Here is a 20183-nt window from a genome sequence, read left to right as displayed (position 1 = left end):
TTCAACTGGCCCATAATGACTTTGTTGGAGGACTCCGCTTGTCCATTCGTTTGCGGATGTTCAACCAAAGTTGTTAGTGACTTAACTCCTAAATCTGCATAGAACTCCATAAGTTTTTTATCAGTAAATTGTCGGCCATTGTCAGTTATAATAGTATGTGGGATATCAAATCTACAAATTATATGTTTCCACACAAATGTTTGAACTTCTATCCAATTTGTGAAGTAATCTACTGCAACAACCAAAAACTTTGTTTGTCCTCTTCCTAAAGGGAATGGGCTTAGAATGTCCATACCCCACTTTGCAAACGGCCACAATGAAATAATTCCTTGTAAATCATGAGAGGGTATGTGATTAAGATGGCCAAACTCTTGACATTTCTTACAAGATTTGACATATTCATTAAAATCTTCTCGGGCAGTTGGCCAATAATATCCAACATGCAAAACTTTTGTTGCCATCATTTGCGCACCCCAATGTAGTCCACAAAGTCCCACATGAAGCTCTCGGATAACATACTCGGCTTGCTCTTGAGAAAGACACTTTAATAATGGAGTTAAATGTCCCCTCTAGATGTTAGTTGATTTTAGGATTGTTCATTTAGGTGACACTTTAGATTTATGATTGAGATTTTTAGGCAATTAATAGTGAAAACCTAAGGAAAATCCCTACTGGACATTAAATTAACAAAGTGGTTAAGTAGATTTGAAGATTCATTTCACAAAGGCAAAAGGAAAAAGATAATTATAATGTGAAGATGATGACAATTATAGGTGCAGAATTAACAAGGAAAGCAAGAACAAAATGCAAGAACCGAATTGACAAAAGGAAACCAAATGAAGAACATATTTATGAATTGAATGGAATGAAAAAGACTCCAAGATAAGTGTTGGAAGCTGCCACTTGAGAACTCTCAAATTCTCACAAGATAAGACTAAAGACTACGAGGAACAAGCCGCATTAGCATCTCACACAAAATGTGCAAAGTAACTTTTCTCTATTTCATTCAACTTGTAAAATACACTAGGTAGCCCTTCTATTTATAGGTGAAGGAGCCTTGGAGAACAAGCTAAAAGGGTAGGATGGGAAAAGGAAAAAAATGGGTAGCGTTAGGGTTTGACTAAGTCAATCCCGCATCCTAGGCTTGTTCTTCTAGAAACTAGGTTAAAATGCCTTCCAAAAGGGCAACAAACAAGCTAAAATGCTACCCACACCCCTTATTATGCTAATGGTACCTTATTCTAGCCTATCTTTGCTATTTGGACCCCTAAAGTGAGCCCAATTATTTACAACATATTTGTATCTTATAAGAAGACCAGTAGGAAGAATAGTAGGTGCTCTGGTCTTTGTCCATTTCTCCCTCTGGTGAGGTCTTCACTTGCATGTTGAGATGACTTCTTATAATTGAATGGTCATTTGTATCCTTGGTCATCTTTTTGTGGGCTTGGTTTGTATCACCTCTTGTATAACACATCTTCTATTATGAAAAATTTGGCGGCCTTTCTTGCAATTTTGATATCATTTTGAACACCTTGATCTTGATTATTGATTACTTCTTTATAAAATTTGATTCACACATCTTTTGTTGTTGTAATTGTCAAACACTCTTCAACTCCAACTGTCGGACTATTCATGGTCTGTTATATAATTGAATTATGCTGAGTCTGCCTTCGTTGACTTGCCAGTTTAGACAATGAATCCGCTCTTGAGTTTTGTTCTCTTGGAATGTGCTCAATCTCGACATTACTAAAGTTTTGCATGATGTTTAAAAATTTATGATAATATCTTAGTAACAAAGGATCTTGTACCTAATACTCACCTTTTATGTGTCCCACTATTAGTTGAGAATCACATTTGCAAGTAACCTTTTGGGCTCCCATGTATCTGCGAGAATTAATTCTGCAATTAAAGCTTCATATACAGATTGATTATTTGAAGTTTTGAATTCGAATTTCAAGGCCATCTCTAGTTGAAAATGTCCTGGTCCTTCTAGTACGATTCCTGCTCTTCTTCCCTTCTTGTTTGATGATCCGTCAACATATAAAATCCATGCTTCTTGCTCAAATGTTGTTGTCGACAACTGTATAATGAAATATGCAAGAGATTGCGCTCTAATAGTTCCTCGTGGTTCATATTTGATTCCAAACTCTGAAAGCTCCACTGACCATGCCACCATTCTACCTGCAAGTTATGGTTTTCTTAAATTTTTTTCTAATGAACAGTCGGTCCTCACAATTATTTGATGATTCAGAAAATACGGTCGGAGACGTCTTGCTATATACACAAGGGTAAGGGCTATTTTTTCAACTAGTTGGTATCTAGTTTCGGGATTTTGTAGGGCTCTGCTCACGAAATATATTGATTTTTGCTTTGGGTACTCTTGGATTAAGGCTACTCCTATGGCTTCGTGTGAGGTTGCTAGATATACAATGATGGGTTGGGTTGACACAGGTTTAACTAGGATTGGAGGTTCATCTATCATTTTCTTAATTGTAGAGAAGGTTTGTTTACACTGCTCATTCCATTTGAAGGCTTTCGCTTTTCTCAACAACTTTATTATTGACTTTGATCTCTCGGCAAGTACTGGAAAAAATATTGCCAAAGCATTTAGTCTTCCTACCAACCTTTGTACTTCCTTCAAATTTGTCGGGCTTCTCTTGTTCAAAATTTCTTCGCATTTATCTAGATATGCTTCAATGCCTCTGTTAGTCAACATGAACCCTAAAAATTTTCCACCTTTCACGCTAAAATCACATTTTTCAGGATTCAGTCGTAGATCATACTTTTTTGTTTTTGCAAACACTTCTTCAAGATTTTTCACATGTTCATCCACCACACATGACTTAACAATCATGTCATCCACACACACCTCCATATTTCGCCCAATTTTCTCTTTAAACACCTTATCCATCAACCTTTGGTACGTTGCTACGACGTTTTTTAGACCAAAAGTCATAACTTTATAACACTAATTTGTCATTTGAGTGGTGAAAGTTATCTTAGGTTTAGGGTTTAGGGTATATCTGACTTGTACATTTGTATTTGATTGTAACCAGAATAAGCATCTAGAAAAATCATCATGGCCTAATCGGAAGCTCCATCTACCAATCTATCAATACAAGGCAGTGGATACGAATCTTTCAGACATGCCTTATTTAGATTCGTGTAATTAGTACATATTTTCCACTTTCCACTTGGCTTTTTACAAGCACCACATTTGCCAACCAAGTTGTGTATTGGGCTTCTTGGATCAAACCAGCGTGCAACAACTTTTCAGTTTCTTCAAAAGTTGCCCTTTGCTTTTCTTCTCCCATCTTCATTCTCTTCTGAGCTACCAGCTTCGCTTCTCGACATATGGACAACTTATGGGAAATAACATCAGGATCTATTCCCGATATATCAATTGCCTTCCATGCAAAAAAATCCTTATTTCCCCTTAACGTTGCAATCAACCCGTTTATCAACTCATGAGGCATACTTCCCCCAACATATGTGCACTGCTTCTCATCCTCCCTAGCTGGATAGACTTTGTTTCTTCTCTCGGCTGCATTATCTCCTCATCATTCATTCTTGGGTCTAAATCCACAATTGCCACCAAATTTCTACTCTCCTCCCTCCTTCTCAGCATTCTCGACTCTCAGACTATCTTCAGACTTATCATATAACATTCTCGTGCTGCTCTTTGATCGACATATATAATTCCTATATTCCCTCTCCCAGCTAGAAATTTCATAGCCAAGTGTGGTGTGGATACTATGGCTCTTAGTTTTTTCAATGAAGCCCTTCCCAACAAAGGGTTATATGAAGTGCATGCATCCATTACCAAATACCCGATTTTAATTGTTTTTGTTGCACTTCCTCTTCCAAATGTTGTTTGAAAATTGATATACCCCTTTGTATTAACTCTTTCACCTAGGAACCTAATTATTTGTTCTTGATATGGTATCATATCTTCTTCCTTCAGGTGCAACTTGCAAAACGTTTCTCAAAACAAAATATCAACAGAATTTCCTTAATCTACAAGAGTTTTCATTACGGCATACTCTGCTATCTCCACCGTTATCAGTAAACAACATTGGTGGTAAACTTCTCTTTTAAAACCATGATTTACAGTCATGGAATTCCTTAAATATCTCTTTCTTGCAGATGAAGACACTCATCCCTTAGCAAAGCCTCTAGAAATGGTATTGATAAAACCTCTAACAGGTCTCCCTAAACTTCGCTCACGACTTTTTCTCTGTTGAGGGTCGAGATAAACTTCTTTCGTCTCGTCTGTCCACACTTCATTCTCTTCTTTCATCCCTCCTTTCAACCCTCATGTCGTCCCTCCTGTCAAACCGTTCTTATCTTCTATCGATATACCCCCTACCTTTCAACTCTAGACTTTTCTATTCCTTATTCCTCAATTTCTTACAAAACGTCTCAACTCCCAGCTTGAATCAATTCTTCAATTCAATCTTTTAAAGCTACACATTCTTCCATATGATGACCATGATCTTTATGGTATTGACAATGTTTGCTTGGGTCAACTCGTTATGGCATTCTTGCTTTCTTTAGTGGTGGAATCATCTCTGTAGCCATTGCTTCTTGTAGTATCCGTTTTCTGTTGGTACTCAACTGTGTATATTGTTGAAATTTTCGGCCACAAGGTTCTTCTCTTGCCCTTCTATATTGATGTCCTCCTTCTTTCTCATTCGGCTTCTTCTCAATTCCTCCATCCACACTTACTTGATTTTGAAACTCCTTCAACTTCTCCATTTGCATAAACTTTGTTGCACGTTGCCTTAGCTCATCAAGATTTGTTGCTGGTTTTTTACAAAGACTATCAAAAAATGGTCTCGGTTTCAAAGCTGTAATCATATGATGCATAGAAACCTTCGGACTTAGATTACGAATACTTAGCGCCACCTTTTCAAAGCGCTCCATAAATAGCCTCAATGATTCTCCCTTTTCCTTCCTTATTTTACCAAAGCAATTGATGTCAAATGATGTGGTCGGCTTGTGGTAAACTGAGCTCAAAATTTTTCAACTAAAGTATCAAAACAATCAATAGACAATGGTGGTAACCGAGTAAACCAACTCAAAGTTGCTCCCTTCAAAGTTGTTGGAAATACTCTGCACAAAATGACATCATTCCATGTATACAAACTTATTTGTGTTGTCTAAACTACTATATGTTCATCAGGATCCATACTTCTATCATATTTATCCATGGTTAAATTTTTCCAATTTTCAGGTAGTGGGGTTTCTATGATGGCTTCAGAGAAAGGATGTCTTCTTACAGACGTTCTGGCAAATGTGCGGTGCCTACAAGGATCCCAAAGTGGGTGCGAAAATGTTCTTACAGGGCCTAGAAACAAACTTTTTCTCCTCTAGATCTGTTGGCTTCCCGGTCTTCAATCTTGGTTTTGGGCTTTTGGCTATATTGTTCACTGTGTTGGGCTTGGGCTTGGATATAAGTTATGGACTCTTGCTCGCTATGCTGGATCAATTTGAACTCTCGGTCTCTGGTCTCAGTATAAGCTCTCAGATAGGTGTGTGTACCTACAAGGTACTTCGATGATAAAGTCATATCAGATAAATTCCACTCTACTTACCTCTTGGGTTGATCACCTATATAGTACTTTCTTATTGAGGTTTAGACCCAATTGGGCTTTTACTCTTTGTACCTAATATTTATTAAACATACTGCCCGTATTTAGGATTATTTAATGGGTTTCGCTATAGTATTTTACTATTTAATTATTTATTCATTTATGTTTAATTTTAAGTCTTATTATCGGCCTTTCAACCTTTCAGCTATTCGGCCAAGACAGTACTGAAATCACAAATCTTGGGATGAGTACCTTCCCCACACTGAGTTTGCATACAATAGAGTAGTCCATAAGACTACTAATATTTCTCCATTTGAAGTTTTATATGGTTATAATCCTCATACTCCTTTACATTTGTTACCTTTTCCTAATCCACATGAATTTGTGCATAAGGAAGGGGTAAGAAAAGATGAGTTTATTAAGAAATTGCATGAGAGGATTAAAACTCAAATACATAAGAAAACTGAGAAATATATTAGACATAACAATAAGGGGGAGAAAGAGATAGTTTTAAGGAGGGAGACTAGGTTTGGCTTCACCTAAGAAAAGATAAATTTCCTACTCATAAGAAGTCTAAACTTATTCCCCAAGGAGGTGATCCTTTTCAGATCCTCAAAAGAATAAAGAACAATGCATATCAATTAGATACGCCTGAAGAATATGGAGTACTTACTACTACTTTTAATGTTATTAAAGTAACACCTTTTTTAGGTAGCACAAATGATGAGGCAGAAGCTATTGATTTGAGGATAAATCCTCTTCAAGAGGGAGGAGATGATGGCGAGCCCCCGGCAAAGGACCAACCACTAGGGCAATGGGTACAAGAATATAAGAAAATTGGGACTTAGTTACCCTAAACAAAGACATACTCTTATACATGTTTGAAGGAGCCATAACCTAGTGGTATTAGTTAGAATAGGATTTAAATTTCTTATTCAAAACTAGTATAAAGTTTTGGCTTGTATTTTGTCTTAAAAAGACTAGAGTTAGGATAATGGTTTTTAAACCTGCCTAGGGTTTAATTGGGCTCAATTATGACACATCTTAAACCCTAGGCCATGCATATTGGACCTTGTATGCCTAAGTTAAGCACATTGATCACATTGCCTTCACACTTGCCATGTGACTTGGTTTAGGCACCTAATTTAAATTAAAACTCCCAACATTTCTTTTGTATTTTGGTTGGACCCTATAATTATAAATAGGGATGCTTGGCTCTTGAAATTTCAGATAAAATATATTAGATATGCTGCCCATATTGCAAGCAAATATCTCCTTGTCTCTTTTTTCTAAGGTAGATATCTTGTTTGATCTCTCTCTCTCTCTCTCTCTCTCTTATTTTCTTGAAGTGCTTAGACCTAACCTATCATTCTCTACACTTCTCACAACACTCCAAGTATCCAAAAGTTCTTTGCAGCTCCTACTTGACCTTCATTTTTCATTACTTCCGCCAATCCATTCCACAAGTCAAGAACCAAGCTAATCCGTGGAGGTTTGAAGCTATCATCAAGGAGGAGAAAAGTACATAGAAAATTTATACTAGATCTCCCTTTTTTCAAAATCTACTTTCAGTTGCTTAACTACACTAGTTATGCACACACTTATTAACATAAGAAAAGATTACAAAAGATCAAGAACTACTTTCTTTCACCTTACAAGAAATTCAACATAAAATTGTAAAACCCTATTACAAAAACCTTCATTGAACATGTTGAACCAAGTGGTGTTCAAGCTTTGAAGAATCCAAACCCTTTGAAGGATGTTGAAGTCTTGGCTGAGCTTGCTGTTGCTGTGCTGTTTTAGTTAGGATCTGGGGTAGATTGTGTATGTAATCCACCTTTTGATTGAATCCAAAGCATAGGCATTCTCAATCTTTTTGAAATAAAAATGTTTTTCAAACTAAGTTAAAAACAACCGATTGTTTTGTCGAAACAACCGATTGTTTATACTTAGATGTTTTTAGAAAAGATTGAAAACTGTTTTTCAAATGGTTGAGATGTTAAAACCAAAACAACCGATTGATTAGAGGAAACAACCGATTGTTTGTTTTGGGACCATAACAGAAAAACTGTTTTATCTTTGACTGAGCTTTAAATGATTTTAACTGCTTACGCTCCAGTCATTAAATGCTTTGACCAATCTTTTAATGCAATTTAAGAGTTTGTTAAGATTTGATAACAAACAACATCTTTGAATAAATTCAGAAAAACAGATTTGTGAAATAAGATTTTTGAATAGAGTTTTTGAGTTTTTCAAAGAGCTGAGATTGCTTAGAGTTTGTGATTGATCAAAGTGTGTGGAATAGGATTATGCTTGTATTTATTTCAGATTATCTTCTGTAACAAGTGTAATCCTTGAACTCTGCTGAACAAGTTTCGTTTCTGTGTTTGCTGAGATTGGCTGTGTGTTCTTGAGGGGATCAAGATCAACAATCTTAGTGTTGGTGTGTTGGCCAAGAAGAGTGTGTGTCTTGAGGTGTTCAAGGTCACTTTCTTGGTTGTGGTGTAAGTGATCAAGGTGTGGTTGCTTAGTGGATTTCCTCAGGGTTTCTGAGAAGACTGGATGTAGCTCTAGGTTTAGAGTGAACCAGTATAAACATATGTGTGCAATCTCTCTATTCTTAATCTCTTTAAATTCAGTTTTGTTTGTTGTTTGCTGGTATAAACAACCGATTGTTTCTGTGAAACAACCGATTGTTTTTCTGGTACTGCAGTTTTTGCTTGCTGTTTTGGCAAACTGAATTCTTTATCAATTGTTTCTTGAGAGAATTTCATTCTTGACTTAAAAGTTTGCGAAAGCCCTCTTTAAACAATTCACCCCCCCTCTAGTTTAAAGCCATCCATTCTAACAGAACACTATGTCCATAAAAACACAAGCAATTTATCTGATAACCACTAAACAAGAAGAATATCACTTGAATTGAGCGATTACACCTAAACCAAATACAACACAGATGATTAGTTCTTGATCAACCCAAAAAGATCCTCAAGATTGCTAAAGAAAGCTCCAAGAATTAGCTAAAGTACGAAAATATGCATTTTGAAACCATTATTACCGATTCAGGCAAAACAAATTTACTGAATTAGGTTAAGTCGTTGGGCATAGGAACAAATTTAAAGGAGAAATTGTGGGGATAACACACAAATTTGTTAGAAAGATGAAGTTGTGTGGATGGTACACAATTTTGTGTTGAAATTTTGTGGCATTTTCACAATTTTGTTTAATTATGTTAATTAACTGAAGTTGTGCTTTGGTAACACAACTTCAGTGTAAAATAATACAACTAAAGTAGTGTCACCCATGAACAACTTCAGTTGTATTATTCTTCACTAAAGTTGTTTCACTCATGTATAGTAGTGTTTCCCCCCCTTTCTTTTTGTATCTGATCTTCTTTTGAGTTATATTCCCAAATTAATTTCAATCTCGCATATCCAGTTAATCTCCGTAATTAGCGTCCTACCCTATTTATGAAAAGTAAATGGGATCTTTCTCGTTAACTCCAAAGATCAACATTGAGACCGTTTCACCACATGATTGGCCTTGGCCCATGACCTCACAACCCCCTAGTCTCACGCGTAAGCCAATTAGGCTAATAAGTTCAAAAACATTAACTCAAGAGATCAGTACCAGATCTTCTTTCACCCTTTTAATAGGCTTGGGCCATGACCTCATAACCCCCCAACCTCAGGCATAAGCTAATGAGGCTGATAAGTTCAGTAATTGAGGAGTCGATCTTGACCTTTATAACATAACCATGTCGATTAGAATTCCCTCTGCAACTTATCGATACTCATGCTATGTCTCCTTCTCTGCCACCCATCCTTTCATTCATTAATTCAAATAGTCCCATTTCCATGTGTCCTGCTTTCATTAGTGGAATTTGAATATAGTGGTTTGCGTTGTTTGCTCTTCTCAAGCTGAGTACCCTCCCACCTTTTCAACTTTTGCCATTTTCTTCCACTCTCCTTTATTTCTTCTTCTTTCTTGATCTTTATTACACCATAAATTCTCACCTTTCCTTTTGAGAAACTGATTTCACTTTCACGTACGCCTTTCCTTTCAACTCCTTCGTCTTTATTCTCCTTTGTTTTCATCTTTGCACACAACCTGGTTTTTTATTTATGGATTACCAATTTGTTTATCCCTGGGCCAAAGATGATGTCCTTCATGAAATTTATGTCTTTACTTCCATTAAACTTGAAAAGTTCCGCCATGCTCAAGCTTTAAGTCACTCTAAAGTTGAAACTAACATTGTTGTTGTCCCTTACGGTTGTGATGAACCTTTTTGTAAAGATTGCCAGAATGAGAAACCTTTTTTCTTTATCTACGAAACCTTATTTAGTAAAATTGGTGTTCGAATTCCTTTACATCCCTTTGAAAAAGAAATCCTAAGTTCCATGAATGTCTCCTGATGTAAACCAAGCCAAAAAGGAGATGACCAAGGATGCACACTATGATAAGTCATCTCAACAATCAAGTGAAGACCTCACCAAGGATTTAGCATACCTCACCAGAGGGAGAAATGGACACAAACCAGAGCATCTAATGTTCTTCCTGCTAGACTTCTTAAAGAATAAAACAAGTTGTAAATAATTTGGGCTCCCTTTAGGGGTCAAAATAGCAAAGATAGGCTAGAATAAGGTGCCTTTAGCATAATAGGGGGTGTAGGTATTATTTTAGCTTGTTCCTAGCCCTTTTGAAAGGAAATTTGATGTAGTTTCTAGAAGGACAAGCTTAGGATGCATGCTTGACTTAGTCAAACCCTAAGGCTGCCCATTTTTTCCCTTTTCCCATTCTACCCCTCTTGCTTGTTTTCCAAGGCTCCTTCACCTATAAATAGGAGACCTACCCATTGTATTTTACATGTTGAAATTGAATAGAAAATTTACTCTGCACAAATATTGTGAGAGCTTGAGTGAGTATTGTCTCCTCTTCCTTTTGGTGTTATATTGATGAGAATGAAACTCTCAAGTGGCGGCCTAGCACTTATCTTGGTGGTTTCCACCCATCAAGTGGCGTGACCACCCACCATCATCTCCATAAGTTTCTTCTTCCATTTCCTTCATGTTTCCTTTCCATTAATGTTTCCTAGTTTTCCTCTTTATTTCGGCAATTGCATACATGTCACCATACAATGTCTTTTTATCTTTGTCTTTGTGAAATGCACCTTCACACCTACTTAACCACTTGGTTAAGTTAGTGTCAAGTGGGAATTTTCCTAAGGTCATCACCATTAACTCCTAAAATCTCAATCTTAAAGTAAAGTGTCACCTAAATGAAAATATCTAAAAATCAACTCACATCATGTGGTATTCAGAGCTTTGATTTTTGAGCTTATCTTGTTTAGAGTTGATTGACACTTTATTTTCTTGCATCTTTAATTCCTTGTCTTTACATTCAAGTACCTTTAAATTCTTGTCTTTACATTCTTGCAATTTAATTTTCAGCCCTTTAATTTTCTTGCAATTTCATTTGGCCATTTTACTTTTCCATAACTTGTTTTGCTTTTGGATTGTTATTTTGTGTCTTATTGTGTTCTTTCTAACTAGAGAGTTTATTTTCTAACTTCTATTTCACTAATTGTTTGTTCACTTGTGAATTATGGCTCATCTTTCTTCAGGGGAGTCATCAAAACCCCAATCTCCCCAAAAAAGGCATTCCTTATGGGTGAGTTGGTGGCGACAAAAAGGTACCTAGCATAAAAGGATGAAAAAATGAGACAACCAAGGAGATGGGAGCATAGAAGAGCTACAAGAAGTTTCACTCAATATGGTAGCCATGAGGAAGAAGAAAATTGGAGATTGAACCAATTTGAGGAGAGGCGCCAACATCCACACCATGCTCCTAAACTTTCTTTGCCTTATGTAAAAATTCCTAGTTTTAGTGGGGAAGGTGATCCCAAAATTTATCTAGGATGTGAGGCTTGAACAAATTTTTAATGTACATGAGGTCCAAGAAGACCAAAAAGTCAAGTTAGCCTCCTTAAAATTTTTAGACTATGTCATGCAGTGGTGACATAAGACTGTAATGGACATTGGACATAACAAGAGGCCAACCATGGTCTCTTGGGAGGATTTAAAGTTATGCATGCATGCTAGGTTTTTTCCTCCTCACTATAGGAATGAACTCTTGTTGAAGCTCCAACGACTTCAACAAGGAACAAAAAGTGTTGATTATTTTAAAGAGCTTGAAACGACTTTAACTAAAATTGACATGCATGAAAGTGAGGAATCTAAAATGGCTAGATTTGGTGGAACTTTATGAGTATTTATCTTTAGAAAAATTGATTTACCTTACCATCAAGGTTGAAACCCAACTTTCAAAGAAAAACCATTTCAAAAACTCTCATAATGATGACTACTACCAATCATCTTGGAAAACAAAAACAAAACTTCTTCCAAAAGTTTTCCTTCAAATGTTGAGAAAGATTCCACTTACAACCCTAGACATTCTAATCCCTCTACTTCAACACCTAAGTCACCTACCAAAACCTCAAGTAGAAAGTGTTTTGAATGTTTACGTTTTGGGCACATTGCATCTAATTGTCCTTCAAAAAGAAACATGATGATTAAGCAAGGGTTTGTCATGAGTGACCATAGCTCACAAAGGTCTAGGTCCCCTACCCCTTCTAGATCCCCAAGTGAGGAAGAAAGTGAGGTTCCATGTGAAGGAGACTTATTGGTAGTGAGGCACATGCTAGGCCAAGTTTTAGAACCTTTTGATGAAAGTCAAAGGGAAAATATTTTCCACACTAGATGCCTCATTAATGATAAGTTGTGTTCCTTAACTGTGGATGGGGGAAGTTGTGCAAATGTGACAAGCACAAGAGTGGTAGACAAACTTGGGTTACCTACTATCTCTCATGCAAAGCCCTATAAACTTCAATGTTTAACTGAAGAGGGGAAAATAATAGTAAACAAGCAAGTCCTCATAGCCTTTTCTATTGGTAAATATAAGGATGAGGTCTTGTGTGATGTTGTCCCTATGGAAGCTACACATATTCTCTTGGGTAGGCCATGGCAATATGATAGGAAAACCCTACATGATGGCCTTACCAACAAAATCTGTTTCACCTTCCATGGGCATAAAATCACACTAAATCTCTCTCACCAAAAGAAGTCCATGAGGATCAAATAAAAATGAAAAACAAAAGAGAAAATGAAAAAGAGCAAGAAAGAAATGATAAACCGAGTCACAAAATATCATCTTACACAACTAAATCAATCATGTTGACTCGTGTCATGCTACAAATTACACCTCCAAGGTGTCCTTCTTCCTTATCTTTTTCATTACCAAATAAAAATTACTTGACATCTTGGACAAAGAAACTTTGGGATGAATTTATCACCAAGCCCTTTCATCCCCAAATATTCTTTCCCAACATGGCTTGTAAAAAGAGCTCATACTTTTGAACTCTCCAAGCTCAAAGAACATAAGTTTGTTTCACATCCGACACTTTGAACTATCTTATATGTGAACAAACTAACTATGTTATCTGTAGGAGTTCTAAATTTAAGGTCGAATTCTCTCAAACCTGGGGGGCATGATGCAGCCAACAAGGAGATGACCAAGGATGCACACTATGAAAAGTCATCTCAACAATCAAGTTAAGACCTCACCAATGATTTAGAAGACCTCACCAGAGGAAGAAATGGACACAAACCAGAGCATCTAATGTTCTTTCTGCTGGTCTTTTTAAAGAATAAAACAAGTTGTAAATAATTTGGGCTCACTTTAGGGATCCAAATAGAAAAGATAGACTAGAATAAGGTGCCTTTAGCATAATATGGGGTGTATGTATTATTTTAGCTTGTTCCTAGCCCTTTAGGTAGGCAATTTGACCTAGTTTCTAGAAGGACAAGCCTAGGATGCAGGTTTGACTTAGTCAAACCTTAAGGTTGCCCATTTAAATAGTAGGCCTACCCATTGTATTTTACATGTTGAAATTGAATAGAAAATTTACTTTGCACAAATATTGTGATAGCTTGAGTGAGTATTGTCTCCTCTTCCTTTTGGTCTTATCTTGATGAGAATGAAACTCTCAAGTGGCAGCCTAGCACTTATCTCGGTGGTTTCCACCCATCAAGTGGCATGACGACCCACCACCATCTCCATAAGTTTCTTCTTCCATTTCCTTCATGTTTCCTTTCCATTAATGTTTCCTAGTTTTCCTCTTTATTTCGGTAATTGCATACATGTCACCATACAATGTCTTTTTATCTTTGCCTTTGTGAAATGCACCTTCACACCTACTTAACCACTTGGTTGTGGGAATTTTCCTAAGGTCATCCCCATTAACTCTTAAAATCTCAATTTGAAAGTAAAGTGTCACCTAAATGAAAATATCTAAAAATCAACTCACATAATCTCCCCCGCTCAACTACATCCTAGTTGGGAGTTTGTTAGATCCTTTCACATCTTATGTACTTATTTTGATTTTACTCTAAAATCCAAATATATTTTTTTTTACTTTTTCTAGTATAAGATTTCTAAGGAAACCTCTTGGTCTTTTTGTGAATGGGGTCAACAGTAAAGCATTGTTAATCCCCTTTCAATCCTCATACAAAACATTTAAAGGGAAATTTGTCAAAGTTCAAGAGTCTCCTTACAATTCCGATGTCTTAACAGGATTTCCAATGTATTGGTCATCTTTCCCTCAATTTCAAACTTCCCTCTCCCCTGGAGATCTAAAATGTAAAAAATTAAGTAACTACAAAAAACTTGATGATTTGGGCACCATATTTGAAACTTCTGTTCTTCTATAGCTCGAATCTCGGCTTACTGATCTTAAAGTTTACATCGGTACCTACATCTCCTTTTGTGATTATTTTATATGGCATAGCTTTTTATTAACTCATTTTTTCTATGCCTCAGAAAACACAATGTCGCTAAGCATAGCTGAAATGGCTCGTCGAATGAGGGGTGGCTCAATTAGAGAGAAAGTGTATACTATGACTGCTAGTTGAAAAAAAAACCATAGTCACTCCTAAAAAACGAAAGAAGGACTCCCAAATTCGATTATATCAACTTGGGAAATTCTTCCCAACAGGATTCTTCATCTAGCGGTCGTACTTATTAGGGTGGAGATAATACTCTCATGATTCAAAGTCTTGCACAAAAATTGTCATGGCTCGACAACTTATCTGGCTTGGAACAAACTGTCCATACTAATCGGTCCCGAGTTGATTGTAATGAGATACAAATGAAAGAAATGCAACAAGAGTTAGAAGAAGCTAAAAAGGTGACCAACAAACTTGAAGAGGTTTGTCAACAACTTGTCAAATTGGAATTCAAAATCTATGGGACATCTCAAGATCGAGATGATGTATATGCTAAACTACAACGTACTTTGGCATTTGTTTGGGATACCATTGGGAGCAAGCTTGACAACAAAGTTCATACTTTGGACATCGCTCTAGAGGCTTCATGAATTTGCTCAAAGGAAATGAGGGGGCTCCACCTATAGAAGATACTCAAACACTCAAATCAGTAAGAGAGTAAAATTTAGTGTATATAGTGAATATAGTGTAAAATATGAGTTGAAATTACTCCCTGTGAGTTATTGTTCTCTTTTCTCCCTTTTGACTAGGTCATCTTCTTTCCCTTATACATATTAGTGCTCGCCCTCCTTCTCCTTGTATCTGGTCTTGTTTTGAGTTATATTTCCAAATTAATTACAATCCCACATATTCAGTCAATCCCCGTAATTAACGTCATCCCCTCTTTATGAGAAGTAAATGAGATCTTTTTCACTAACTCCAGAGATCGACATTAGACTGTTTCACCACATGATTGGGCTCAACCCATGACCTCAAAATATTACTTGTGAAGTTTATTATTTGTGTAATTATGTTGTGTTTCATATTTTTTGAATTAGAGAAATTTGTATGATTAAATTTAACAAAACAAGAAAATAGAACTAACATAAAATAATAAACATTCATACAAATAGTGAGATTGTTTTGATTACATAAATGAAAATGGACTATCTATGGGAAGAAGTGCCACATTGTGGTCCCCTTCTCTGCCTTTGTGGTTATCCTGGAGGCATGGGTTTGGTTCATTCTGGACTATCATGAGTAGCTTCTAGTTGGTTTTGGTCAGGTGATGGATTACCAAACCCCTGTGAAGGAAGCGAGGGTTAATAACAATGCAATGATGAAAGTGGACGGTATGATGATGGAGGTGTCAGGAAATTGAATATGGTTGTTGAGCACTAGAAGAAGGCCCAACATGATAGATGTGTAAGGGCTCTGAATATGGTTGTTGAGGTGGTTGTGGTGTGTCATACTGATGAAAAAATTGTGTTAGTTTTGTTCAGAAAAAGTATCATAATGTAGAGGAATTTGTAAAAAAACTTACTTCATCGTTGTATTCTTCTTCGGGCTGAAAAATGTATCAGATAGTGTCTGGTATACCATTGCTTGTATAGGGTAGTATCTCACAAGTGACCGTTTCCATTGAATTCAATTCCTTGAATAACATCGTTATAACGATCGTTCCACATTACTATCCAAGATGTGTGATACTGTGGTTAATATACTATGGCCTGTATCGACAATAGTGTGTCATTATTTCTAAATAAAGTTTTCTATTATGAAAAAATACCTTTCGCTCTTTTATATTCTCATTTATCATACTTACATGTCATTCAACTAACTTGTGCAAATTTACATAATATCATAATTTTCAAATAATTACAATTAACACATTATTATGAATCTAAATTTTACCACTCTCTTTAAAATAATAAACACAAAAAATAACTTTTTTAAATTTATAAATATATCACACTAAAAAACATTAAAATCTTTCACACATTAGACCTATTTTTTTTTTTTTTTACAATCAAACTGAAGTTGTGCATGAATGACACAACTTCAGTTAAGAAGAATAATACAACTGAAGTTGTGAATGGGTAACACAATTTCAGTTGTATTATTTTACACTGAAGTTGTGTCACCCATGCACAACTTCAATTAATTAACATAATTTAAAAAAAATTGTGCAAATATCACACGATTTCAACACAAAATTGCGTTTCATTAGCTTGATTTCGTCTTTCTAAGCAAATTTGTGTGTCATCCCCATGACTTTTCTCCTTTAAATGTGTTTCCATGTCCCATGACTTAACCTAATTTGGTAAATATAATTATTTTTGCTTAAATCGATAATGATGATTTCAAAATGCACCATTTTCGTACTTTAGCCCCAAGAGCTCAATTTCATAACTCGTAATTATATCTATCTGGAAAAAGTTCTTACAAAATTTCGTTTAGTTCTTAAAATATTTTGAAAAAGAGTGTTATATAGAAATACCTTTCAGGTTTAACTAATTAAAACTTCGAAAATATATATTGAATTCACTTATTAGTGAAATACACATATTAAATCATAGTTTCAGCTTGTTAAAATAAACTAATAAAATTGTTTGAGAAGATAAGTGATTTCAATCTATTAGAAAAATAGTTGAACAAATAAAAAACACTCAAACAAATTTGTAAGTTATTTTAACATATTCACTTGACAATTCAACATTTAGAGTAGTCACTCAATTAAAAAAAAAAACTTTTGTTGATAACATATTAACAAATTTAACTACCATTTTAACCTTAAATATTTTTATAAATTTTCAAGAATAAATAATACAAATAACTTTGTCACACAACACAAAATCTTTGGATTCATTAAATGTAATTCACCACCTACTTCACAACAAAAGTATGTTAGTTCAAAGTTATATTTGAAAATATTCATTAATGAAATGTTGCAAAAAAAAAAAAAAAATCTATCAAATTTTTCAACGACCATTCGAGCTCCTCTCAACCTATCTCTAAATTTAAATGGGTAAAAATTGATGGATTTGGAGTGTAAGTCAAACGACACCGTAAACTTATTCACCACCGATCTTGATCCACTCATAATGAGGTGGGTTGGTTAACATTGATAGAGATGTTTCCTTTCTTTCTCATGTTACATAAACATACTATAATAATTCATTAAATAATTAGTTAAAGTAATATATAAATTGAATTATTTAATTTTATTGTAATGGTAATGAATGATACCAGTTCATTATTTTTTATACATTTATATATAAATTATGAATTGAAGATACACAACTTTTTAAATTATATATATATATATATATATATAAATAGTGAGACATAAAGTAATAAATTTATATACTCTTGTTTTTATTTAGGGTTTGAAAGTTTTACCACCTCAACTTTTTATATATATATATATACATATATATATTTAATATTTTAAATATTTCTCGGTGTGACGAGAAAAGTAGATAACAAAATAATGGTGGAAATAAGTTGTTAGATAATTATAGGTGTACGTTTAATAGTTCTCCAATTTTTACTCCACATCTTTAATAAAAAAAAGCTTATTGGAAAATAATAGAGAATTATCAACTGCAATACTCTCCTAAACCGGAAGAGTATTCGAGCAAATTTAGTAGTGTACAACAGCATAAAAAAGTAAACACGTAAGTTTCATCACATAGATAACCCACTACAACACTGCCTTCTATTTGAATCTAAACCAAAATAAGACGTAAAAAAATGGTTATATAGTTCTTAATGACTGTGAAATCCATCTCTAAGTAAATGTCACTGAGATTATAAAAAAATTAACATAGCTGGGTTGCTTTCTCCCTTGTCTAACACAAAGGTGGTAGCTAGTTGCAGTTATGGCAAGGCCCTTCATTGACTCCCTCGTTACCAGCCAAGATCATATACTTGTCTTTTCTGGTCAAGCTGGTGCATGCAAATCCTAACGCATTCGCAATCTCACGTTGCACAGAATTGGCAACTTCGATTCTTGATTTCCCACCTTCGTGACATGTTTGTGACCGAGGTAACTGGTCTAGGATTTCTATGAAGTAGGTAGGATTTGGGTTCATGAGGTGAAAAAAGGGGTCCAAACATTTGAGCCCACTAGCTGTTGTTCCGTAGAACATGCTAACCGTCACATCAACAGCCACAGGAACAATGTCATCTGTGAGCTCAGCAAACAAAGGACTGAACCTTAACAAATAAGGTTCCCTGCAAGTTGTTCCCTCAGGACACACCACAAGGTTGCCTAGGCTCATCAATTTCTCCATCGTCGCTCTGTCTCTCTCTCTGTCCCTTGTTAGTCTTACAGTTCTGATGGGGGAAACAAGCTCGTTGAATCTACTCAAGCTGTATGTGACTGCAGAGAGAGGTTTGTCCAAGACATATGCAATGTAAAGTGGGTCAAGCAAGGTTCTATGGTTGCACACATAGAGCATGCCCTTTTGGTTTTCCTCATTTGGGACCAAAGACAAAGGGCTCTCGGGTCTTGAAACGGTTGTTCTTGTCCCTGAGAAGGCCAATATTGGAGCAGACACATTGAAGGGAAGCGCAATGCCAAATGTGAATCTGAAGATGGAAAGGAATAGTCCAAGGGGTAGCCACATGAAGAAAGCCAAAGTAGAGGCTGGGGTTGGCCTGAAAGCCAACCTTCCATCATGGAAGATCAAAGGCTTTGGATACCTCTCTTTTGGAAGGACATGCCAATTTCTCCTCTCCTGCGAGCTTAGAATTAGGCAATCCTTCTGCAGACACAGAACCCGTTAGAAAAATGGAGTTGCATATTTAGCAAGGTTTTCAAAAATAGACCGTGATAGTAATTTTAACCACGAGGTTCAGATTTTGAGTTACTGACACACTGTGACCTCGAATACAATAACTTTGTTCACAATTTCTCAAGTTTATAAGAATTGTTCATAAAAATAATTACAACACTAATTTAAAACCTTTATATCTGGTATAAAAAAAAGCATGATATGAGAGTGCACATATATGAATTTATGTATTTGCTAGACAAACCTTGAATTCAGGGGAAAGTTGTTGTTCAATATACCCAATATGGCTACCAGTGATACCGATAGGTTTTTCATGGTCTGCTTTTGCCTCGTATAAATGAGTGTTGTTTTCTTTCCTTTCCTCGAACAATCCCAAAAAGTACCCTTTAAAGGACTTAATGTCTCTTGCTACAACACCCTCAACCCCTAAGTAGTCCTTCAAGAAACCTTCAACCATGACCCTAGGCAACTTACTCAATGCCACCTTTTTCTCATACCGCATAACAGCTTCAAAACCTTCCCACCCCACATCTTCTAGAAAGAACTTTGGCAGAATAGCTGATCCTATTCTAAACGTGTCCTTTCTGATGCCAAAAAGGCTCAAGAAAACCATAATCTTCAAGCCAAGTTGGTCTTCACCCAGCAGCCACACCAAAGGGTATGAAAGAAACAAAATGAGAGATCTAAGCAACCCACCAGCTTCAAAAGCAACCAGCATGAAGTAAGAGAACAGTGAAGTTGATCGTAACAGGGTACCCTCAAATTCAAAAACCACTGTTTTATTGGTCAGTTCTTGCGTTTTGTGGACAAGAGAAGCCGTTTTTATCTTGCTAGTGCAGCTGGGGTTCATTGTGCCTCAAAGGAAATGTTTTTGGCTATGTTCTGGCCTTCAACTTTCAACACTAAAAAGCAGTTTTATCTTTTGCATGCTTCACTTCACTAGATGGGTGTGACGCCTAAGAAATAAA

At 35.8% G+C, this 20183-nt stretch overlaps 1 protein-coding gene across 1 annotated transcript; it reads right to left on the bottom strand.

The window, feature by feature from the left end:
- Positions 1-17985: 17985 nt before the first annotated feature.
- On the bottom strand, positions 17986-20183 carry LOC137826851 (putative glycerol-3-phosphate acyltransferase 2). Its single transcript, XM_068632999.2, has 2 exons — positions 19460-20183; positions 17986-19185 (listed from the first exon to the last, which is right to left on the bottom strand). The coding sequence occupies exons 1-2, from the start codon at positions 20063-20065 to the stop codon at positions 18286-18288; spliced, it is 1506 nt and encodes a 501-aa protein (XP_068489100.2). The 5' UTR covers positions 20066-20183; the 3' UTR covers positions 17986-18285.

This window comes from Phaseolus vulgaris, chromosome 8 (assembly GCF_051622355.1).
Source record: "Phaseolus vulgaris cultivar YP4 chromosome 8, ASM5162235v1, whole genome shotgun sequence".
In the NCBI taxonomy this organism is placed as follows: domain Eukaryota; kingdom Viridiplantae; phylum Streptophyta; class Magnoliopsida; order Fabales; family Fabaceae; genus Phaseolus; species Phaseolus vulgaris.
Note: the sequence above shows the minus strand (reverse complement) of the source record. Positions and strands in the feature narration are given on the sequence as shown.